This window comes from Rhamphochromis longiceps, linkage group LG5, assembly GCF_057381845.1.
Source record: "Rhamphochromis longiceps isolate RC_006_pf linkage group LG5, R_longiceps_female_GT1.1, whole genome shotgun sequence".
Taxonomy (NCBI): domain Eukaryota; kingdom Metazoa; phylum Chordata; class Actinopteri; order Cichliformes; family Cichlidae; genus Rhamphochromis; species Rhamphochromis longiceps.
Window position 1 is genome coordinate 7,162,080 of NC_140561.1, and position 25,587 is coordinate 7,187,666.

At 41.0% G+C, this 25,587-nt stretch overlaps 1 protein-coding gene across 2 annotated transcripts; it reads left to right on the top strand.

The window, feature by feature from the left end:
• On the top strand, window positions 1–25,578 carry elk4 (ETS transcription factor ELK4). Of its 2 annotated transcripts, XR_014911677.1 has the most exons (7): window positions 1–214; window positions 13,040–13,254; window positions 17,444–18,217; window positions 20,171–20,413; window positions 21,923–22,042; window positions 22,123–22,403; window positions 24,204–25,578. XR_014911677.1 is itself a non-coding variant. In XM_085405577.1 (6 exons), exons 2-6 carry the CDS (start codon window positions 13,048–13,050, stop codon window positions 22,219–22,221), a joined length of 1,443 nt encoding a protein of 480 aa, XP_085261703.1. In that variant the 5' UTR covers window positions 1–214; window positions 13,040–13,047; the 3' UTR covers window positions 22,222–25,578. The 2 variants fall into 2 exon arrangements, 1 of the variants encoding a protein (XP_085261703.1); XM_085405577.1 differs by having other exon boundaries at window positions 22,123–25,578.
• Window positions 25,579–25,587: the final 9 nt, after the last annotated feature.

The following is a 25,587-nucleotide window of genomic DNA, read 5'->3' on the forward strand; positions in this document are numbered from 1 at the left end:
GAACGTTGAACGCGACATTATTTCCTGTTCAGAGGATATCTCGTCAGTGGGAGCCAAATACAGTTTAATGTGTTTGATGTTCAGGCATTTGCTTGACGTTCTGTTTGAAACTTGTTTCCTGAGCTATGGTCGCATAGAAAGCCCTCCGGAAATGTTTGGGGAATATTTCGATGCGGCTCGACGACTCGGAAATTCAGCGGGCTCCGCGAGCGAGGTAATGTTAGCAGGCAAAGCTAACGCCAGGTTAGCTAAGTGCTAACTTAGAGTTAGCAAAATAACAGACTGCTTTGATTTGTTGGTGTACGCGGATGTTTGCGCTCGCGCTAAACGTAGCTTCGAAGCTATAGCTCGAGACTTGCAAGTCTCGAGGGGGAAAAGACGTCCAGCCTGTGTTGACGGTGACGAAACTAGCAAACGTTACCTATCAACAAGTGGTCTTTTATTTTGAACTGTGTGGGTGCTTTGCTGTGACAGGGGAGAAAACCAGCAACTCGGGTCCTAGCGTTCGCACCACACGAATAACACACCTCATTTGACTGATTTGACCTAGCTGACGTTATCTGCATAGATAACATTTGCAGCTAATGTCAGGAGTTGCATAACATTCAGTGGTAATCTTCTTCCCTGGCACCAGTTTTGACACTGTCCTATTTTTGCCCTGATATCACCGGTTTAACACGACAGTTTGGGACAGATTGTGTGAGTGTGTGGGTTTGGGTGTCTCCATCCCAGCAGGTTTCGATGAGTCAGGACAGATTTATTATTCCCTGGCCCATAAGAAGCTTATATGCACACATGTTGACAGATACTGACGAGAGCATAAGTCATATTGAACCTGTTACTTGGACAAAATAACAAGAATCGCAGATGAAAAAGCCAGCAACACACAGCAGCAGCAGCGATCACCTCAGTAATAAGTTGTTGTGCGCAAGAGGAGTGGAGCTGTGACTTACAGGTACATAAAACCTGCAATAGGAGATGTTATTAAAACTGAAGAGTAAGCATGAGGAAAAAACGAGCTTCTTACAAAATAAGGCAGCCACGACCTTTTCCAAAACTACATCACTTGTAGATTACTGAGACTGGGCTCCAAGCATGATCCATTAGACTTTTTAAATAAAGCTATCATGCGCATCTATCTATCTATCTATCTATCTATCTATCTATCTATCTATCTATCTATCTATCTATATATCTATCTATATATCTATCTATATATCTATCTATATATATATATATATATATATATATATATATCAGTCCTGGGAACAGCTAAGATACTGCGCAGGACCCTCAAGCTCCCAGGCCTCTGGTAGAGGACCCGAGCTTGAAGGATAAACCGCCCGCAGGGGCGTGCTGGGTGTTTTATATATATCTCATCTGAACACAGCACTCCAAAATATAGACGGGGGTGATGTTGGGTGGCTTTTATCAATGCTTTTATTACTTTCATTTGATAAATGCGTAAAAAAATCTTTCTCACATACACACATTCGATTCTATGTACTAATGTCCTAATTAGGGCTGCCACAAACGATTATTTTGATTGTTGACTAGTCACCGATTATTTTTGCGATTAGTCGACTAATCAGATCATGTAAAACGTACGGCTTATTGCACCAGCATGTGTCTGCTCTTATATAACTATCATTAGCTTACAGCTTGATGTGTTTAAGGTATGTCCTAACTAAAAGTAAAGACAAGATGATAGTTTATTAAACTTTTGATGAAATTTGCAGATTGTCTCAGTGGAGTTTAATAAACTCAGCTCCTTGCTATCTAAAATATAACAGGACACTGGAGTAAATTCTCGACCATCTCACACTTCTGTTTAATCAGTTCTTTTTGACATTTATTCAGCTGTGTAAAAACTATAACTTTAATCTCAGCCAAACCGATTTTCCGTGGAACAAATAAAATACTGAAAAAAGCCAAACAACAACATTTTTAAGTTATCTAAGTGACTTATATATATGAGTAGCAAAAGTCCGCGGGGGGTTTGAAAATTATGTGCTGAGAGTTCGATGTTCTGGCCGCTCTAGTGAGCCTTGAACTGAAAAACGAGCTATTGAGCTGGTGGGTAACAGACGTCTCCAAAAACGTCGGAGCACTTTTGCAAATATGTGATGTCTTGATAAACCAAGCAGATATTTGAAGTTTACACAGCTACATTCTCGCCTGAAAATATGCTAAAAGTTTATTTTGTGACCCAGAAATAGTAATAAGAGTAATATTAAAACTAGAGCTGGGCGATATGAGATTTTTTCATATCACGATATTTTTTTTCATTTCAGGCGATAACGATATCTATCACGATATAAGCCAAATAACTATATTTGTAAGATTTAAATGTGCCGTTGCTCACAAGTAAAATGTGAAATAATCAGCAGCTTGTTTTTATTTAAATATTTATTTCCCATAATAAGTTCAACAGGGTAGATGTACTTAAGGAACATGAGACTTTTTCAGATAGATAAAGGCAAATATTGCAAACTACACAAAAGGCAGCCGCTAAAGCGTTTAAGTTTCAAAATAGAACAAATGAAACAGACTAAATTGTCAATTCCACTTAGAAACAAAGTATTAATTCTAAAAATAAATCTTAGTTTGTTTTACAGAAGAACAGACAAAACTGACTAACTTTTGTCAATATCAAATAAACTGAGAACTAAAAGGAAATTCTCAATCTCTCCTTGTTGTATAGCTTAGCTTTTCAAACAGTTTTAACAGTTACTTTAGTCTGACAAAAGCCGAATGACGAATTAGCGCTTCCAGTCAGAGACTGAGGCGACGTCCACACGTACACGGGTATTTTTGAAAACGGAGATTTTCCGTTTTCGTTTTAAAAAATAATCCCGTCCACACATAAAGGCAGAAATGAAGGAAAACGCTGCTATGAACATGCCAAAGCAGCAGGTGGCGCTAGATTCCTAACCGTGCAGAAATGTTGGCCAATCAGAAGTCTAGAAGCCTCAGTGGGAAAAAGTAAACAAAGCTGGGGCATAGAAGCAGAACCAAGTCGTATGTGTGGAGGGACAGTAACTGTGTGTATATGTAAGCATTTAAACACTGCAGAGAGTAGAATTAACAGTATTGTAGAAATTCATTTCACCGAAACAATAACGTGGCGCACAGTGACGCATGCACCAGTTTATTGTATTTCCAGACTTGCTTTCGGCACAATTTACAGTGCACGCTACTCTGTTTTTTGTCAGACTTGAAATAGCCGAAATACCTTCACACTACGGAACTTCTATGGCTCTTCCGTTCGACAATCTCTCCGGCATTGGAACCATCATCTGTTTTCTCTTCGGTCACGCTCGGTTGATTTTTCTAGTCGGCACACTCATTTCCTCCATTACGCGCTGGCTCCATTACCCGCTGGCTGCTTCCCAAACAAACACACATGCGGCTTGGCACTTGTGCTGTACGTAACAAGTCACGTGACGTGACGCTGCGGCTGTGATTGGTTCGGCTCTGCGCTACTTGATTTGGATCGGCTGACCTTTTTTTTTTTTTTTTTTTTTAAAGAGGACAAGAGCGGCGAGGTCTATCGCGATAGCTTAATTTCTCTATCGAGTAAAAGTTATATCGCGATACATATCGTTATCGTTCTATCGCCCAGCTCTAATTAAAACTAAGTAGCTGCCGCCATTGTTGGAAACAGGAATTGGCTGGGCCGCACTATGAATCCTGGGATAGGTTGGGCCACGAAGGATACACCCGACCCATCCTTCACATCTGGGGAAATGAAGGACTCATTTTTCGGCCGTGTTTGGGGGAGTCTTCAAATTTGGACAGGCTTCGCCGTGTCGCTGTAATGTAATTGGCCTACAAATGCGGCCACCGAAATGTGGATACAGCTACAATACCAGGCACTGCTTCTTCTTCTTTGGGGTTTAACGGCAGCTGGACTCCTTGTACATTCCGTGCTGCCATCTTCTGTTTCAGTCAGTTATTGCACTCTTAAATCCTACTGCTTATTCCTGCGTCTTTCAAGATCTTAAAAGGCTTTAAACAACTCGTCGCCTATTAAATTAGTCATCGACGATCTTGAAAGTCGACGTAATCGTGACTAGTCGACTAATTGTGGCAGCCCTAGTCCTAATGAGGGAAAATGGTCAATAGATAAGTTTTTTTTGTTGTTTTAAAATTTTTTTTAAAGAACAGCCCTTCTTCCATTTATATCAGTGTGCATTGATATATTAGTCAACAAAACACAAACCTTCTAAGCAAAGTATTAAAAATTATTCCTATTCAACAATGATTAAGTCTCTCTAGTCTCTCATCACAAGTTCTCGGTAGCAGGGTTTTCCCTGGCTCGAAACTGGCCTTTATAGAGTTCGGAAAAAGTGTCAGCTATGTACCATCAGTGTATCAGCTAAGAAGAAACTTTACTCACATTTATAATGTTGTTTTGGCAGCATTGCTGTTGGAAATAAGTTAAGCACAGGGTTCTCAGTTCCTCACATATATGGACCTGTGCTGGTGCTGAATGATGGGGCTTGACTCAAAATGCTGGGAATTCTATGATATACTACCATTAAAGCCAGTAGGAGAGTGTGTGGGGCACGGTATTTGGACAATGAACTGTACAAAAATGGAACCCAGTCAAAACCAAAACATTGCAGCTTAGCTAGCCTTTTGGAAAATACAGCCAGTATGGATGGAGACAAAGATGTTGTATTTATGTGCTGTTTGTGCATTTGATTCATTGCATTCACAGAGCGCATGCATTGCATTCAGTCTTGAGAAAACTCAAGAACTCAAGACAACTGAAAGACGTTGATGACCACCACAATAGCAACCTAACCAACCAGTGCATAGCTAGCTGGTTAGCATTGACTTAATTTTCAAAGAAGGGTGAGTAAATTGTGAAAAGTAAAGCAATTGTGTTCTGTGAATGAAATAATTAAATTAACGCTGGCATACAGTCAGCATAGAGCTGTAGACTGATACCATTAGTACTAGGGCTGGGCGATATGAGGAAAATCTAATCACAACATGTTTTGGCTATATCATGATACACCGTATACTAATGTTGTTTTTAACTACATAGTGCCGTAGAATTCAGGAGACAAAATAAAACAATTGAAATTAAAAAGGTGTTCTTTTTGCTTATATAAAAATTGTAAAATAAAAAATGTGATGACCTCAAATTACAGATCTATACAGTGAGTGACTATAAAAACACCTGACCAAGAACAGTCACAAGTATCACAGCTGATTTATTTAACATTTTCTTTGGCGTGTAGGGAGACGTTGACATGCCGAGTTTAAAACAGTCTTCATTTTGCAGTGGATGACTTTTCAGCTGGTGGAATAAATTCGTGGTACTGCTACCTTTTGCAGCAATAGTTTTATGGAAAGCTTTGCAAATGATTGCATTTTGTTTGGCATACTCCGTATGAAATCCGAACGACAGCGAGTATTCCCTCGCATGTCTGAAACTCCCGAAGTCTCCATATTTTTCCCTATCTGGTAGTATATAAGCACGCATGCTCAGCGTAGTGTGCTAGGTAGAAAATGTCCTGGTTCGGAGGGGGAATTAATGATGCATTCACAGCATGTGGTAGAAAAAACCCCAAAGCTGATACACTGCAGACAGCTTAATATTTCCAATTTATACGTGATGATTACAATAAAGCCATTTTAACCATTGTACGTGGAAAAACTTGCAAATATGCATGAAGTATATTCAGTATATTGCCCACCCATAATTAGTACTACATGATTAATACCAGCTTACTGTTGGAAACCAACAAGCAAAAGATCCTGTTAGGGTTAGGCGCTAGAGCTGGGCGATATATCGAGTTTTTAAAAAATATCGATATATTTTTATACGAGATATAAGATGTGACAATATCTTTTATATCGATATAGTCTATGTTACGTTATAATTATGCTTGTGGAGCCGCAAGTTTGCCTCTCTTTCGTCCACTTTCGTCTTTACGCAACGTTACTCGGCCTCACCTCTCCTTCACTGAACACAACTCCCCTTCCTCCCCCATCGCTTCACCTGCAGGAAGAGACAAGATGGACACGGCAAATCTCCGTTAACGAGTTACTGCGCATCGCCCCGTGCGTGGGGCTGGATGGCGTCAACGTGTTAGCTAGCTAACCACGCTAACGAGCTAACCACGCTAACGCCATGCAGCCCAGAGGTGCTGCACGGACTAAAATCCTTTCATTTTCTCAAAAGTTGACAGTGCGCCTTATGTATGAATTCTGGTTGTGCTTGATGGCCGCAAACCGATTTTATGTGGAACACGGCGCTCAGCAATCTGTCATAAATGTTTTAGTACGACTTTGGTAAGCTACGGAGCTGCACCGCTTGATGGATTGTCGGAGCATTACGGCTGAGCCTCGCGGAGTGATACGTACTGTGCTTCAACGTAATATTACCCTACTGTGTATAAGGACCATAAATGGCACCTGTTAAGAGACGTGGTTGCGAAGCGGATTTCAAACTCCAGGCTGTCAGTCACGCAGTACAAGTTGGGAACAGAGCAGCTGTGAAATCTGTCTTTGTTATTGTGCTCAGCGTCTTTTAGTTTACATTTTGACTGCACAATTGTGAGCTTTTTGTTATGCACAAAAACAACATTGTTTTCTTTTATTTATGGAGCATGATTATTTAATAAATGCTCATAATTTATTTTTGAGTAAATTTTATGTACATCTGCTCTATGTTAATAAAAGTGCCTGTGTGACATCTGGGACACAGCTTTGACTAAGAACTCTCTTTTTGTTCTTACTTTATGGCTTTAAAAAAATATATCGAGATATATAGCTTATATCGCCATCCAGCTAAAAAAATATCGAGATATGAATTTTGGGTCATATCGCCCAGCCCTATTAGGCGCTTTTGCTTGTTGCTCCACTGCCTTAAATTTGATGTCATTGTTTTGGAATGAGAAACTGTCGCACGCATTCCAGTGGTGATTAAAATAATTGATAAGGCTGCAGGCATTTAATAATTCTATTTTTTTTATTCTATTGGAAACAGTTGTCCGTTCCCCTTGCTTGTCACCAGACAATCGCAAATTACTGTTGAACCTTTCTTTTAACAGTAAACTAATACCAGAAAACCAAAATATACTGAACATGTTACAAGGAAGCTCATCATTCTATTGCCCTATCTTTGATAAATGCTGCGATTAGCCTGACCCAGGCTGCAAATGTGCTGTAAAACCGTGCATTCTAACATGGGTGTCTATGGAGATTGGCTACGTTTTGGAGCAGGAGGGCCACATTTAATGTGCCTGATGGTCTTAGTTGTGCAGCTCTGTTGTTAACGAATCTTGCTACAATTAGATACAAGTTGTAGAGCAGCTTGCTTGCTTATCACATACATTTTCCGCCCTCCATTTCAGATTTGTTTAGCTACATTTACTCTACACTTGCACGGTCTTTTGCTCTTAATATGCAGTGAAAAAATTGAAAGCATTTAGCTTTAGACTGTTGCTTTCCACAGCACAGCAACTGCACGAAAATTGTTGTCATAGCATTAAAGTGTGAGAAAGGACCAGAGATTCCAGGTTATTGTTTTCATAATTCTAAACAGGTTGAAAAAAGGTTACATGAAAAGTAGGATGTTGTTATAATGAAACGGTCACCTGCCCCCAGCCAAATAGAAAGAGATTGTCCACTCTTTTTTTTTTTTATGTCCAAAAACTGCACGAGTCCAGAGAGTTGGCAGGATAAGGAGCACCGGAGACAAAGGGCAGCTATACTCTTGTGTACTTTTAGGGTTATGTGTAGTATCCGCTCACTCAGTATACATTTGTTCCTCTCCTGTCTTCACTATAGGACTTGCAGCAGTGTCACTCACAACATGAACTCAGCTGATTTTTTTTCTAATTCCATAGAAGCCTTTTCCCTGCTGAGAAAAGGAAGTTCTCATTTTTCTTTTTGAAACCATATAATTAGGTGACCCTTGAGAGATGCACCCAGCTGAGGTAACAAGCAGGAAGAACTATAGTTAGGCTGTCTTGGCTGGTTTGAAGTAAGATGTACCAGTTGCCTGTGCTCTTGATTTCAAGACCACAAAGCATGGAACAAAAAGAAAATAAAAGTTGGTGCTTACAAATATGTGAGTTGCAATGTGGAGAGAGATGGCAGTCAACAACATTCTGTACACTCCTACATAGTCCTAATTAGTTATAGTGAGGACACCTGTGTGGGTGTGCCGCCTGTGTTTGTGGGCTGGAATCAGAGTGCACTGTCATATCAGTAAAGTCAATCACAAGTATGAAAGAAAATCACACCGAGGACATGATCTGAAAATTACAAAACAATACAGGAAACCAAAGTGTTATCAAAAGTCAGCCTTTTGATTGTTACTCAGTTGTTTGCAGTGTTGTTGAAACCGCGATTTATCTGCAAATAACAGGACTCTTTTCTGCTAAATTAGCATAATAAGCATATTCACTTGGTGTTTTTTCCCACCATGACTCAAAGACAGTCAGAAACACATGGGCCTCAGCAGGCCTGCATATATCTAATATGTAAATGTGGCAAAAATGGAGTTTGTGCAATTCTACTGAGCTTGAAAGTCAATATTTGGTATGACAAAATCAGATTGCTCTTTTCTGTGTTCATTATTCCTTCATCTTTGACAAGATCCCCAAATGCAGTTCCAAACCATGACAGAGGCTCCACCATGTTGTACAGATGCCTGGAAACACACACTGTTGTACCTGTCTCATGACCTCTGGGTATTTGGTGATGATTTAAACCTAAGATTTGAATCCATCACTTCAAAGGTCCAGCTGCTTTTCAGTCCAGTTCCTGTGTCATTTGGCATACTTCATTCTTTTCTCCCCGTTTCTCTTCCTTAAGCATGTCTTAAAAAGGACACGCTACACACCAAAAGATCATATAAGTTATCAGTTTTTGGCTAATAACACTTTTACTAATTGGTGCAACAGTACTATTTTGTGTTTGTCAGTGATGGCAAATTCTGTGTGTCTGAAGATAGAATTATATATTGGTTCTTTGCTAAATTCTCTTACGCTGGTTCATCCTTTGAGTTAGGTGCCTTTTGTACTTGAATGATTCATAAGTCATAATAATAAATCCTAACCCATTCCTCTGAAAATGGTCAGGTAGAAGGACTGGACTGAAAACAAGTGAGTGAAGTAAAAATTTGAAAGACATTCAGAAATCCTGGAGAACTATTGCTCAAGATTACTGGCTTTTTGGAGGCCAAATCTAAAGAAATGAGAGCTGGCTTGAGGCTTTTGAACAGTACTGTACGCCACGGTATGAGGCTATAGTGAAACTGATCGCTTCATCACACAGCCAGTAAGGATTGGACAGAGTCAAATCGTTAAGGCTGCATGGTTACACTTTTACGGGTGGCAGTCGTATTAATGCTGCTACCACTGTCATTGCTACAGTTATTGTGTTATTTGGGGGATGCACACTTCTGATGGTGACCACCTCAGACTTTACCCTTCTTTAAAATTGCTGTCTACTTAAAAACCGGAGTGCAGTTATTTGTGGCTGATTTGTGAAGTGATGTAACCACCGTTCCTATGATGGCAGTTCTACATATAACACTTAGATGTAACTGAGTAGACAGTTCTTAAAGTCATTTGACTGTGCCAGGGCCTCTGACTCACCGTCTTTATCAGACAGTCCATGTATGTTCTGGTAACAAAATAATGATCAAATTCACTGTTGTTCCAAGGCAGCTGGCAACTGTTAAGGTGGAATGTTTTCCTACATATAATTTAGTGCATGAGTTGGCAGCTTGAGTTGTTCTGGCTGTTTAAATGCTCAAACATCTTTGTCTTTTAGCTTTAAAAAAAGATACACAATTAAAAAACAAAACAGGGAATCAATGAAAAATAACGACAGTAAGAAGAAAATGAGACAAGAAGAGAACTATCACTGTTGCCTCATAAATGGACACTGGTCAAAATGGTCAAAAATGAAAGGGTGCCAGATCTTTTCTCATTCCTTCTGTTTCATTTTAAGAAAAAATCCACTTGCTCCAAGTCTTAGCTCAACTAGCCAACAGTGACCATTAGGGATGGGTACCGGTGTCCGGTGCCATGATGGCACCGGTTCTGTCATAAACGGTAGTAACCAGACCGAAAAGCAGCGCACATTTCGGTGCTTTATTTCGGTGCTTTTTTTTCCTGAGCTGTGATACACTTCTAGCCAATCATTTTACGTTTCCGAGGATAGTAGGCGGGGCCAGGTACGTACGTTCTGTTAGAGCAGAGCTACAGATTAAAAATGCCCAAGGCGAAGCGGTTAAAAGTCTGGCTGTACTTCACAGCAAAATATGCAAACTCAGCAGCAACAAGTGCTTTAAGCTGATACTGTGATACTGTCAAAGGAGGTAACACCTCAAATCCGATGAAACACCTGGCGACGCATAGCGTTTTTTTTAAAAGCCGAGAAATGCGCCGTATTTGATAGCTTGCTGCGAGACCTCACACCGAGCACATCTACTGCGGGTGGGTTGCCTGTTATGCAACATCCCCCAAAAACACGAAGAGGAGAGTCCTGGCCCCTAGCCCTGCCAGTGTAGCAGAAATGATGAGGATGATGATGGCAGCAGCAGCCGTTCTTCTCTGCGTGAGTAGCTAATTTACGTTGAGTAGGCTAACCACGTTATTACATTAATGCATGTAAGGTGAACTAGCAAACATCATCATAGCTACATGCGGCTGTCTTCTTGTTTGATGGCAGATACTCCCTTCACCCTGGCCAAAAAGGCTAAAATGACCAAAGAAAAAGAGGGAAACGGCTAAACATGAGAGGTTTTTGGACAAAGTTTGTGTTTTTTCCATTGTTTAAGCACTGCTTCCAGCCAAGAGTGATACCATATATGCTCTATAGCTGCAGAAAAGGCTAACATTGTTATCTTTTTACAAAAAAAACAGCTGAACATGAGAGGTTTTTGGACCAATTTTGTGTTCTCCATTCTTTAAGCACCGGTTTGAGCACCGTTTGAGCACCGGCACCGTTTCAAAAGTACCGATTTGGCACCGGTATCGGATAAAACCTAAACGATACCCATCCCTAGTGACCATTTATTTTGGTTTTGTCGGCCCTCTCTCAACATACTCTTGAGTGGTGATTGCATCTTCTAGCATTTGAAAAGATGTGCATTAATTAACCAAGCTGTAAATATTCTTATAGCAATCTTTGTCCGAGTTCTGTCACAGTTATCCAGAATTGCACATCAATGATTCTCATCCTCAGCTCCTCCCCTCGTGTCTTAATCACTCCCACTAGAAATGTGAGCAGAGGAGGCAAGAAAACAGCCTTCTAACTTCTAACAAAAACGAGTCACCTTTGACTTGGATCCATCACTTTAAAGCAGTGCCAATTAAATGTGACCTTTGACATACTGTTCTGTTATAGTGTAACTACTGTTGTGCCTGTGATAACGAGGTGTGTTATTTTTGGTTCAGAATAACTGGTATTTAGTTTCAAAGTGTAAATGCGCCTGGAAGAACTTGTTACTTATTATACATTTACATGATTTGTGTGTGTGATTCTGTCTTTGCCTTCCAGGCACTCGAGCAGCTGTTTGGTGTATGGCAGAATGAGTCTGTTAGATAAAGAGACAATTTTAGCCACATGAAATCAAATGTAATTGATTACTGTGTGGGTAAATGTGTGTTGAATCTGTTATGAATAAGGGTGCTAATTTTAGTGTGAAGTGGAGGCAGTCACTTATCACTTATACTTATTATACTTAGGACTCACCCGTTTTTATTCTTTGTACTTTTTGAGGGTGTTCGGGCGACTGTATCCCCAGAGAATGGAAAACAGTCTCAAGTTTCTGGGAAAGACCAAGAATGGAATTGTGTGTGGGATCCTTTTTTTAAAAAATTTTAGATCCTTTTAGGTATTTTTTTTTTTTTTTTTTTTTTTTTTTTATTAAATTGTTTAATGTAAATCCAGTATTTGTGTTAGTGACCGTTTCTATTGTAGTTTATAATACGGAAAATTGTTTTGCTTGTCGTAATTGCCTTTTGTAAAATTTGGAAACAGCCCTGTCTAGCAAAGCGTGGGCCATTAGCAGCAGGGTAGAAATAGCTGCCTGCTACCCAGTCGGGGGTTGCTGCTTGTGGATGTCACAAGTGCTTCATAGTCCCGCAATGTTGAACACTACATTAAAGGCATGGTACATTAAAAATAACAAACGCTGGTCTGCACCAAGTTCTTCCTCTCTGGTCAGTGATCGAAGCTTAGCTGCTGTCAATTCAATTCACAACACGGTGCAGTGCAACAACATATCAGACACTTTTTTTAAATCACACACAGAGAAACAGTGAAAGGCATGAAGTTTGATCATCTTTATAAAAAAACAAACCCATAAAAGTTCTTTTAAAGAGTCCTGGGGTGAGAGAAGGAAGACAGGACAAAAGACATGCTGTGGAAGAGAGACAGAGGTTAATAACAGATATGATTCAATGCAGAGAGGTCTATTAACTCATATACAATATATACATAAACACCTCTGCAGATGACACACCTGTGCATATCCTGGGCCCCTTCAGCAAGTGATTTTCCATTTAGTATGAGTGTGTCATGGTCGTAAACAACCGCAGTCGTTCAGAATGCTCCTGCTCACCAAGATATGAAGACGAACCAAAGTGACTGTTCTCTGCGTATTAGAAATTTCCATCGAAGATTTTTGACTCAGTCCAGCTGGTAAAGAAACAAGTCTTCCGTTTATTCAGCAGAGTTTGTGGCTGCATTATTATCTAGCAATTCAGTTCAATTTTAGTTATACAGCGCCAAATCACAACTACAGTCGCCTCAAGGTGCTTTATATTGTAAGGTAGACCCTACAGTAATACAATGGCAGAACCACACAGGTGAACAGTGCTTGTAGCAGATATTCCACCTGGTCCTGTAAAAGCTGTAAATCTTTAGTTATAAGATGTAATATAATATAAATTGGGGCCACATGTCTGTGGGATCTCAGTATTTGATTTAATACTGACCCAAAGCGTCATTTTTTTATTTATTTTTTTGTCCCTGCCTTGTTTTTTTTTTTCAGTGACAGACATGGACAACTCCGTCACCCTGTGGCAGTTCCTGCTTCAGCTTCTGTTGGATTCCAACAATGAGCAGCTCATCTGCTGGACCAATGACGAAGGGGAGTTCAAACTGCTGCAGGCTGAGGAGGTGGCCCGGCTGTGGGGAGCCCGCAAGAACAAGCCCAATATGAACTATGACAAACTGAGCAGGGCACTCAGATACTACTATGACAAGGTAAGCACGTCTATAGTCTTCTATCAGGTGAGATACATCGCAGCTGAAAGCTCAGGGTTTTTTTGTTCTTCAAGTAACAGTTATTACACTTTCAGTTCATTAAGACTGAACATAAACCATTCATTGTTCTTCAGTATTCTTAAACATTCAACCAATTGCAGGCTGGTGTTCATGTAGGCCAGATGATGTCAGGATATGTTTTTTCCTGTGGCTGATAGGGTGGGTACTGTGTGGTTGGTGGGCTACCAGCTGCTGTGAGCCTTAACTGCCTTGAAAAGTTGTTCTTTTGTTTTGTTTTGTTTTATTATTATTTGGGTGTTTTAAAAATCCCCCTCACCCAGCTGAACATGGCTATTTTAAAGAAGCTAGCAGAGGCAAAAGGGCTAAAGCTACTCATAGCCAGTCACAAGCTAGCAGGCTAAGTACAGGCAAAGGATCAAAGTGGTTATGAGGAGAATTATAGAGACAGGTGAAAAAGAGAGTAGCGTAAAAGTCTCTTTATCGAAGGAGTTTATAAACATACTGCAACGTGATACGAGTTACTGCCATTTGTTTTGCTGTACGAAACTGTTGCACCTGCTTCTGTGTTGTAAGCTAAAATATGTCAGGTCACTTGTTTTCAGAGTTTGTACCTCTTACAGCAGGAGAGCAGTTTATTTTCAGTTGTTTAAGTGAGAACTTGTGAAAACTGTAAAGTTGAATCATTTCTGTTATTGTGAAAATAAAACTTTTTATTGAAGAAAAGTTGTTTTTTATTTTATTATAGGTTTTAGAAAGAAAATCGGGTATAAAAAGAAGATCTGTATCGGCGGGATGCAGTTACAACAAATCAGAATCAGCCAAGAAAGTTGCAGTGATTGCAACTGTAATAATCTGAATCTGAGACTGGTCTGTTACTGGTAACTAGAGCTGGGCGATAGAACGATAACGATATGTATCGCGATATAACTTTTTCTCGATAGAAAAATTAAACTATCGCGATAGACCTCGCCGCTCTTGTCCTCTTAAAAAAAAAAAAAAAAAAAAGGTCAGCCAATCCAAATTACGTAGCGCAGAGCTGAACCAATCACAGCCGCAGCGTCACGTCACGTGACTTGTTACGTACAGCACAAGTGCCAAGCCGCACATGTGTATTTGTTTGGGAAGCAGCCAGCCACCGTACCGCCCGGGTAATGGAGGAAATGAGTGTGCCGACTAGAAAAATCAACCGAGCGTGACCGAAGAGAAAACAGATGATGGTTCCAATGCCGGAGAGATTGTCGAACGGAAGAGCCATAGAAGTTCTGTAGTGTGAAGGTATTTCGGCTATTTCAAGTCTGACAAAAAACAGAGTAGCGTGCACTATAAATTGTGCCGAAAGCAAGTCTGGAAATACAATGAACTGGTGCATGCGCTACGTCCACACGTACCCGGGTATTTTTGAAAACGCAGATTTTTCTATGCGTTTGCACCTTTTGTCCACACGTAAACGGCATTTTTGGTCACTGAAAACGAAGATTTTTGAAAACTCAGTTTTTGCATTTACGTGTGGACTAGAAAAACGGAGAAAACGCAGCGTCAAAGGTGTGCGCATTTTTTGACGTCACACTGTGCGCCACGTTATTGTTTCGGTGAAATGAATTTCTACAATACTGTTAATTCTACTCTCTGCAGTGTTTACATGCTCACATATACACACAGTTACTGTCCCTCCACACATACGACTCGGTTCTGCTTCTATGCCCCAGCTTTGTTTACTTTTTCCCACCGAGGCTTCTAGACTTCTGATTGGCCAACATTTCTGCACGGTTAGGAATCTAGCGCCACCTGCTGCTTTGGCATGTTCATAGCAGCGTTTTCCTTCATTTCTGCCTTTATGTGTGGACGGGATTATTTTTTAAAACGAAAACGGAAAATCTCCGTTTTCAAAAATACCCGTGTACGTGTGGACGTCGCCTCAGTCTCTGACTGGAAGCGCTAATTCGTCATTCGGCTTTTGTCAGACTAAAGTAACTGTTAAAACTGTTTGAAAAGCTCAGCTATACAACAAGGAGCGATCGAGAATTTCCTTTTAGTTCTCAGTTTATTTGATATTGACAAAAGTTAGTCAGTTTTGTCTGTTCTTCTGTAAAACAAACTAAGATTTATTTTTAGAATTAATATTTTGTTTCTAAGTGGAATTGACAATTTAGTCTGTTTCATTTGTTCTATTTTGAAACTTAAACGCTTTAGCGGCTGCCTTTTGTGTAGTTTGCAATATTTGCCTTTATTTATCTGAAAAAGTCTCATGTTCCTTAAGTACATCTACCCTGTTGAACTTATTATGGGAAATAAATATTTAAATAAAAACAAGCTGCTGATTATTTCACATTTTACTTGTGAGCAACGGCACATTTAAATCTTACAAATATAGTTATTTGGCTGATATCGTGATAGATATCGTTATCGCCTGAAATGAAAAAAACATATCGTGATATGAAAAAATCTTATATCGCCCAGCTCTACTGGTAACACCACTTAAGTAACACAAAGAGTGACTAGTGAAACAGACTTAGCTTTCAAAGCTAACGGAGGCAGAGGGTAAAGAGCCAAAAGCACACAGTTGTGACAATTTCTCAATTTTTTTTCCTTAGTCTGAAAAGATTTATATACCCTCTATGGTTTTTGGACTCCTCATTTTGAAACGTGCACTTTGGAGCCAAAGCTGACCATATTTATAAACTGTACAATGCCGAGAACTACAGCGGTAAGTAACAGACTAATAAAATGACTGAATTTCACTGAAATTTCACTGACTTATTGAATGGGTTTTGTCTCCCAGCGGGACGTTATTTATTGAATGGGTTTTGTCTCCCAGCGGGACGTTATTTATCAAATTAGGCCATTAACATACTCAAACCCTCAAATGTGGTCAAGTGATCGAGTTCTTTGACTCCAATTAGCAGAGCTAAGGCCTAACCATAACCGCATCTGTCAATCCAAGCTGACATGCTCCTTACTGTAAACCTCAGTAAAATCCAAACAGAAGTAAAAACAAAAACCCCTCAGCTACCATGCATTTGTTGTGAAGGAGTAAAATAGCCATTAGTTGGAAAACCATTTTTAAACTGGGATGTAAATATGCTTTTTCACGATGTCAAGTTAAGGCTTTTAAACTGGGAGTCTGTGGTGATCACTTTGCTTTTGCAGCCAGGTTCAAGTGACCTTTAGAGGACCTGCAGTTTACTCATGGTAGCGTCATTCAGCTTCAGAGATGGCACCTTGGGCTGAGGGCCATACAGGTTCAGATCATCTCTGATTTCTCTAGTAGAGATCAGCAATAGTTTTCCCACTAAATGTGCAGCACAGTCTCCTGGCCTTGTTTTCTAGATACTGATGATTGTTTTCAAAATAAGATAATGCTGGAGTATATGACATTAGCACAGTTAATCTATGATGAATCACTTGTTCTATTCTTGTCCTATTTCTCGAATTTCAAAAAGCCCCTGAGGTCAGATGAAGCAGAAGGGAATTTTAAATTTGAATATTTAAAAATGCTCCCCGGCATGTTGTCCGGGAGGCAGAATGTTAACTACATAAAGACTCACATTCCAAAACGTGTACTGTAAGTTTGATCACATTCTGATGTGTGTGAAATCAGGTGTGCAGCTGTTGTGTGTTTTGAAGCAGCAGCTGGAGACTCTGAGGTCGTTTCTTCCAGGCAGCTGCATCAAAGAGCAACCATTCCAGAGTATATACAGACGTATAGAAAAACAGTTTTCAGTAGTAATCTGTGACACATGTGGCACCATGATTGGCTTCAAAGCAGTAGTAATGTCACCGAATCATTCCCACTTCCTCTTTAAATACCACACTTGGTTGTCTACAATAAGAGTCAAATGCATTTTTGAGTGTGGGGAGGGGCCTTTCAAACCTACTGCTCTGTGACATGTTGAAGAGAAGGAGAGAGCTGTCTGTCTCCCACTCTGCTCGCGGTTTGGCTGAGTCTCAGGCTGACCCTGTGGGCGTGCAGGGCAGGGCTGGTCTGGTATGTTTGGCTGCAGCATTCGTGGTTAGTAGATTCGTACAGACAGGAAAGACGGATCTGTCCCACGCACAAAGCCTTTCTGTGGTTTGACTCTATATTTTTTCTTAGAAACATACTACCACAGTCTCACACTGCACTAGCTGTGTGCGTGCATAATTATCACGCTGTGTTTCTGTTTTGTAGAACATCATAAAGAAGGTGAACGGTCAGAAGTTTGTCTATCGCTTCGTGTCCTATCCTGACATCCTCAAAGGAGACGTCGCTCAAGCAGAGGGCGTGGATGCGGGCGCAGGGGGTACCACTCCACTATCGAAGAGGGCAGACGACATTGTGCAGGAGGCCGAGTCTGGCGACAGAGCCAGGGTGGGAGTTAGCGCAGCATCTCTGGCCTCCAGCACCAAGCAGTCGAACCGCAATGACTACATTCACTCTGGCATGTACACGTCCTTCACGCTCAACTCGCTGCAAAATGGGCGGCAGCTCTTCAAGTCCATCAAAATAGAGAATCCAGCAGAGAAGATGGCTGAGAAGAGGGCTGTCACTGCCGCTTCACAGGGCCAGGAGACGCTGCCTCAAACGCAGCAACCCACTGCTTTGCCCTCGGTCATCAAGTTCGGAAACACCCCTCAAAAACCAGCACCAGCACTGCCTCCTCAGGTTGCTATAGAGCCCGGCCTCATGCCCAGCCCCTTGGATTCTCTTCAAACTCCTCCCCGCAGGGCTGAAGACATCAGCACACACTCCTCCCTGCCACCACAGACCATTTACTCATTCGATAACATCCGCCCATCAGAACCAATGTTCAGCCTCCCAGATCTGACCTCAACCAGCCCCTCGCCCAATCTAGTGCCAGACTCTTCCCAGGAGCTGGTGATTGACAGCGACATTGAGTCTGGATCTTCTCAGCCCACAGACGCTCAGGCACCGGAGCCCACAAATTCTCAGGCACAGGAGAAGGCAAGTATACATTCAAACGCAGAGAGACAGTCACTCTGCTCAGTGGAACAATCACACATCATCATAGTACAGTACTGTGCAAGAGCCTTGAATCACGCCTCAATTTTAGTTATAATTAAAACTGAAATTATTAAAATTTTTCTTGGAGGTGCAACGATTTATTGAAACATGTGCAAACAGACGTGGAAATACAGTACACATGAGATTGTACAATTTTAAAGAGCTTGAAACTCCATATTTGGTATGACCACCTTTATTCGTCAGCGGTACTTTAAGTAGTCTTTAGGAAAAGTTCTCCAGACTTCTTGAAGGACATTGAAAGCCCTTGTTTGGATGTTGACTACATTTTGTTCTGTTTCTGTTAAAATGATCCCACGCTGCTTCAGTGCTGGCTCTGGGTGGGTCACTGACTGATAGTAGGGCTGTGCGATATGACCAAAATCTCATATCCCGATATATCGTCCCGACAACGCTATAAATCACAGAAATGTAACATTTTCTGTAAATTCTGTGAATCTCGGGCAGCTCGACCTGCGTGAAGTGTTCTCAGCTGCGCGTCATGTAGCTGGAGTCGAGTGTTTTAACTGATGCATGAAACGATACATTTTTAGACATAGTTTTGGGTGCCTTGAAAAGCGCTATATAAATCCAATCCATTATTATTATTATAGTTGTAACGGCCGCCGTTTTCTTTGTATTTATTACACGGCGTGCTGCGGGGAAAAGCCTGTTCTAACGTTTGAGTCTAAGGTTTATTTTGAGCACCTGACGGCTCTTTTTTACTTCTCATCCATAAACTGTCTCCATACTCTTTCACGTGATTCTTGCATAGGTGGTAGAGGTTTGCCGGGTTTCAGTCTGAGGTGGGAACCGGTTTCCTGTATAATTTGCATAGTACAGTTTTCTGGTCCATGGCAGACTTTTCATAACCAAACCATGTACATGCTACAGAGGGACACGACCTCTGCTGTGTTTAACAGACTTTGGATGCTCACTGTTGGCAGTTTTGCCAGCCTTTCCTTCCCAGAACATGACCTTTAGATACTGTTCATCTGCTATAAGTAATTTTTTTGCCCCTTCTTTTTGATATGCCAAGTTTGCAGCTAATAGCTCTTTCTGAGTCACCTTGCAAAAAGTGCAAAAAGAAATAGGATTGCCAAGTTTTCTGTTACATGTATATACAACACTGTTTATTTATGTGCCTTTCTTTTTTGCTTGAATGATTCATAGGTCAGTGTTAAGCGACTAAAGAAACAAAACCAAAAAAAGGACTTGGGGAAAAGGCAGCCAATGTCTGCAGAAAAATCTTTGACAGGCCTTCAGAAAGTCTGGAGAACTCTTGTTCAAGATTACAGAAAACCACACAAAGTCTGGAGTTTTACACAGTACTGGATATCATACATATTTTGAGTTTTCAAGCAGTTCATTTTCTTTAAAAATGGTAGAACTTTTTTAATAATACAGGATATTTGATTTAGTTTATTATGTGTTTTTATATTGATAGTAATAAAAAGAACGTCAAAGTGTATTTTAGAATTCTGCAGCTGCTTTTTTGTGATGCCTTAAATACTGGTGATAAAACACCTGACTGGATTACTCCATAAATTTTACAGTCCTGTCAAAGTCTGACTTTAATCTCCTCTCAGCGCTACACTCGATGCACCTTTACCAAGGTTATTATAGTTAAGTAGAACTCAGCTAAAACTTTGACTTGTCTGTTAGAATATATCTTTTTGACGTGGTACACCTGACAAATACCCCTCCATATAATGAAAAGTAGAACTAATTGAAAACAATAAACACCAATTTAAACTAGATATTTTATAAATAAAGTTAAATGGAATGAGCATGCCCACTAAAGTCACTATGGACTCCTGTTCTAGTTCTCTTTGGCGGGGTTGTGTTGTAGTTTGAATATGTCAGAGAAAAAACAGAGAACCTGTCTTTGAGCAGCAGATGGAGAGCAGCGTTGTCCTGTCTGGAGATGAGACCAGCATGTTGGACACTGAAACCAGTTCCTCCTCAGTGAGCAGCAGCACCACAGTCAGCACCCAGAGCTCAGGAAAGGCACGCAAGCCCCCCAAAATCCTGCACCTCAGCCCACCAGCTCTGCTCGTCACTGCCTCTGACTTCTCCCCCATGAATCTCTGCAGCCCCTCACTGCCTACTGCCTCGCTCACACCAGCAATGCTTCAGGTGAGTTCACAGAAACGGCTCAAACAGGTAGTGATCATGTCCAGCAGGGGGCAGCAGTGCTTCAGGATTAACTGATGCTCCCTTGCTTTGTTGTGTGTTTGAGTCTTCCTGGTCATGCTATTTACAGATCACATGCCTGCGTGCGCTGCTGTATAAAATGTCACAGTCTGTTAGATGTAATTGTGTTGTTGATTCACTATTTGTCCCCCAGCAGGCCAGCCAGGTCTGATCATGAGATCCAGCTCAGACTGAGTTCATGTTTTCTCTGTTCGCAGCCTGTGATGGAGTCAGAGCTGCACTGGTGGCATCAGAGGTTTTAGCTGTAGTTTATTTTTAATGCATGGTGATCCATCCTGTTATTTCCTGTCTTTCTATAAAACTAGATCAAAATCCTATCCAGATATTTTTAGACTGAATGGGGATCTTTTCAACTAAAGCAATGTGTGAGAGGTCTCGATCACTTTTAATAACAATGAAAGAGTAATTTCCAAGGTGTCATGTAAAAGCAGTTTGCTTCTGTTTGAATGTCTCTTTATGTTTTCAGGAAACTATTGTTCTTTTTTCTGATGTCTAACATAATGTCTGTGTTGTTGGGTAAAGAAGTTTTGCCACTGGGGAAAAAGTCTCCTACGTCACACAGCCTGGGACTTGTTTGTCTCAATTTGGTCACTTGGTATTTATTATTCTGTGTATTGTCTTTGAATGTGTCAGTGTGTGTCCTGCCTTAGACATCGTCATTATATGCCACATATAGTGTAATAACTGAAATAACACAAATAGAAATGAGTAATGTTAAAAGAGTCATGTGAGCAAGACGAGCCTGTAGAGATTCTCTAGAGCTGTTCTTGCAAAAGCAAAGTGTGTTTGGCACCACAAAGGATTCAGATCACAATTCTGATTGCAAAAACTGCCAGACAATAAACAAAAAAGAAAACCAAGTGAAAGTGCTTTGGCACTAACTCGGTGGTAGTTGTTCCTTTGGTTTGTGATTCTCTCTCCGTGCCATATCAGATCATATATCACATGCATATTTATTCATTCAAGTAGCTGTGGATGTGCAGATTCTCTATGATCCCCTTGGGTATCCTGCAGCATCCTAAGCATCCTACTTCCCGGACCTTGATAAGGTCTATTAGTGCGTTGTAATTGCATTCTCAGGGTTCCTCCGAGAAATACATGCTGCTGCTGCTAATGGGCAACACTGGAGTCGAACAAAAGCATCGTGATCCTAACAGTTAGACTAGAAATAAACTCCAAAAATGCAACGTGACACCTCTGTGCAGCACAATGACTAGAAAGTCATGACTCTGTGTTTTTGCATATTTGGATAGTGAAACAGTGAAGATGGAGAGGGAAGACATGCAGCAGGCCGCTGCTCTCTCACTGAGCCAAACTGACACCCAATGTGTATTTATTTATTTTAAAAAATCTGCTATAAAAACATCTTTATCATTTATGCACATTAATCTCAGTCTAGTTTAAGTGTGGGCCTTGTTTTGTCCTCCTTAGACTCCAACGCTTCTGCTGACTCCAAGCCCGCTTCTCTCCAACATCCACTTCTGGAGCACGCTCAGTCCGGTCGCTCCACTCAGCCCAGCCACGCGACGCCAGGGAGGCCACCTGTTCCAAGTCAGTGCCGCTCTCTGCTCTCAGTCAGTCTTTCTGTATCTATCGGTGCATCTAACTCACCCCTTGATAATCTCTTTCAGTTTCCGTCAGTCGTCACCCCCCAGTTCCAGATCCCAGTGCACAGCATGGACGGGACCAACACACCTGGCCCCATTTCACCGGACCCTCAGAAAACATAGGAGTAGCCCGTCTCCTTCTCCCCTCAGTACCAACACATTTGGACCCAGAAAGCCAGACACCTACTCTTCTCCCGCTCCTACTCCACCTTCTCCACCCACATCCAGGACGATAAGCTGAGTGTTTATTTCATATCACTCTGGTGCTTTGAAGTTCTCTGCCACAGGATTCACACTACGCTCAGGTGTGTGGAGAAGTGTCGGCAGGCCTGCTGTGTGACTGCTTTGCTGTGCTCGTTTATTTTCATCTTCACTATTATCTTAATAATATCAACACACTTAAACAGAGTCTGGCTTTTTTGGGGCTCCTTGTGTCACAAAAGTTGAAAGAAAGTTGTTTTTTGAAACCCCTTTTTTATGGAAGCAGATGTGCACGTGGACTGAACCCTCAGCAGCTGCAGTCTTCATACCTGGACACACGGAGCAGCTGAATCTTTCCTTTTATAGACTCAGACCTTCTTTTCTCGTGCTAAAGTGTTCTTGCCAAACACGACACCGGGCCTGCTCACAGTGATTCTGTTTGGTTTTGTGCTCAGTCCTTAACTTTTCCTCTAGTTTAAAGGATTTATTTCAACCTGCATGTTTACCTGCAGCTCCTCTATCTTTCAGCCAGGTCTCAACACAAATTTAAATGTTAAGCCTAGCCTCAGCTGCTCTGTCTTATCGTAACATGTGGCCATAATCCAAGCTGAACCATGAACCTTGCCTCGGTGTATCAGCTCTAGTGAATTGTGCGTCTCTAGTAGAATAGGTCTGAAATCCAGCATGAGCTGGTCTGCCTCCGGTTGGTAAAGCTTTCACGTGGGAATGAAAGAAAGCGAAGCCATAACTCTTTCTCCAAGCAACGACAAATCCTTCATTTGTAATTCAGGCATCATGTTAACGGCTCTTACCATAAGTGTCTCAAACAAACCATGTAAGAGAAAAGCCGAGAGAAAATAGCATAGCAGCCACTCTACTGCCACTCCAGCAGAAGCCGCTAAAGCTCAGTGATTAATATGCATAACATTAGTTCAGTATGGATGAAAGCTCACCTGTGCCAACACCAGTTTATCATTATCTGATGTAGTTATGCAAAAGACAGGTGATGTGGAGAAGTCTCCAGTACAGCATTAAAATGTATGTTTACAGCCTCTTGTTTCCTAACACTGAGGCTTCAAAATGTTTAAACCAAAACCAATTGGCAATGTCGTGGAGACTGTGTCCATCTTCTCTGTACAATTTGTTTAACATGCAGTAAAAATGGCAGACATCATATATACTGGGTTATTCTGTCAGCTGAGCTGGTGTTTTTAAAGACGTAATATCTTTGAGCTGATGTATTAGTTGATCTTTGGTGGGAGCTGAAACCAGAAGGATTCTTCTCCCAGGAAACATTCCCAGCATCTTTTACAGTCTCACTGATATCTGACGTGTTGCTTGGCGTGTCAGTGCTGTTGTTGGTTCCCAGCACTGGCTGTTAGTCATCTGAACATGCAGTGACGAGCCAAAGCATTTATGGTCACCTCTCATCATATGCTAATGAACCTTCATGTGCCACAGTGCACACCTGCTGTGTTGGGGATTATATCAGACAGTTGAAGGTGGTTTGTTGGTTACTACCCCACACGCCAGCCTTGGTGTTCCATATGTGTTGTCGCTGGCCATTGTAAGAGCTATCTGCTTGTTTCTCCGAGATTTACTAGTTCGCAGTTCGCTCACAGTACCTTTAAACACACCCCAGATTATTCTCTCTTCATGAGAGCAGCCATCATGTTGTGGCTCATCTGCAGAAAAGCTCCTTCCCCCTTAGGACCCTCTATTCGCTGATCAGCCATGAGAGGTTTGCACCTTCTTTGCCACTGATTTTAAAGCCATACGTCTGAGTGACAGACTGAAATCCCAAAGGTGGTAAATCCCACCTTTCTATGCTAAACATGCAAATTGTACATGACATGTTTACACAATACTTGGATAAAACACACTGAATTTTGTGTGTTTACCAGACTTTGCACCCCAGGGATGGATGTTGGGGAGTGGGGGAACTTACTGCTCATTTCTGCTCAACTAACTGACCCCACTGTCCATCAGAGTGATATATGGTGCCTTACCACAGCCGCGCCCACGTCTCTCCCGATACTGGATGGAGGTAAAGCGATGGAACAGTATACCACAGCTCTCCTCTTCGCTTTTATGCCATATCTTAGACCAAACCCCGGAAGTTTGGAGTAAAACTTCACCAGGGATGTTTTGTGCACAAGCACACTGCAGCTCAAATGTGCCGCAGTGACCTTCTGGATGCTTTACTGTACATACGGACAGCAACATGCACAGCATGTAAAATGTAATCAGGCAGTGTATTAAAGTTGGCAGCCATGTCTGTTTCCAGCCTGCTTCTCAATGTTCTACTCAGAAAGTATATGAATATATATAGAAGACCTGTTTAAGCTTTTGTTTGTGTGTAATCTTCTTTATTTTCCTGTAACACAAATAGAATTTTAAGATTAATTTCTATTTTTGTAATGGCCAAGTAGTTAGATGTCTCCTATGTTGGGTTTTCTGATTTAATGTTCTCTCTGTGCATGTGTTTCCTCTTGTGGATTTAGGAGGAGGTGGCAACGACGGCCCCGTGGCGATGTTGGCCATTTTTGTTTTGTTTTGTAGGGAATCAAAGCCTTATGGGATAAATCTAAATCTGCATTTTCTATGTTATGTGTTTTGATAATAGTGCTGATATTGTAAATGCAGATGTTGTGATGAAACGTTTGCACTTAAATCTTCGGGGTTCCTGTAGTATTGGATTCTGTCACTTTTCTATGCCTCAGAGTTGCTCTTTGAAATGTTGTTTGCTTACTGAGAAATGTCTATTTTCCCAAAGGGAGGAAACAATTATGCACTTGGTATTTTATATGGCAAACAAGAGTTTAATCTTTTACCGTGTATCAAATAAATTTACAATAATTTGTAATCAGGCACTGCCACTTAATATTTATTTGTATGACTTTATACCCAATAGAATTGGTAAGCTATATTGCATATTTTTGCAGTAACTTTAATGAAAAAAAACTATGAAATAGCTGGAATGTGACCTCAACCTCAACTCCATTTAAAATTTCCTCTTGGCCTTTTATTCATCGACATATTTGTTTTTGTATTCTGATTTTATTTTATTTTTTCCCCCCTTGACTTTTCCTTCAAATGTAAAATCTTGTTTTGGACAAATTGAGCCCCTTCTTGCTTTGTATTGTCCAGTTCTCCAACTGTTTGATGCTTTTTTTCAAATGTTTACAAGCTGCTTGTCTTAAGTGGCGTATTGATGTGCGAGGAAGTGTTTATATCAAAAGAGTTAGGTGAGACCAATAATAAAAGATCTCTAACTGACTGCTTCTT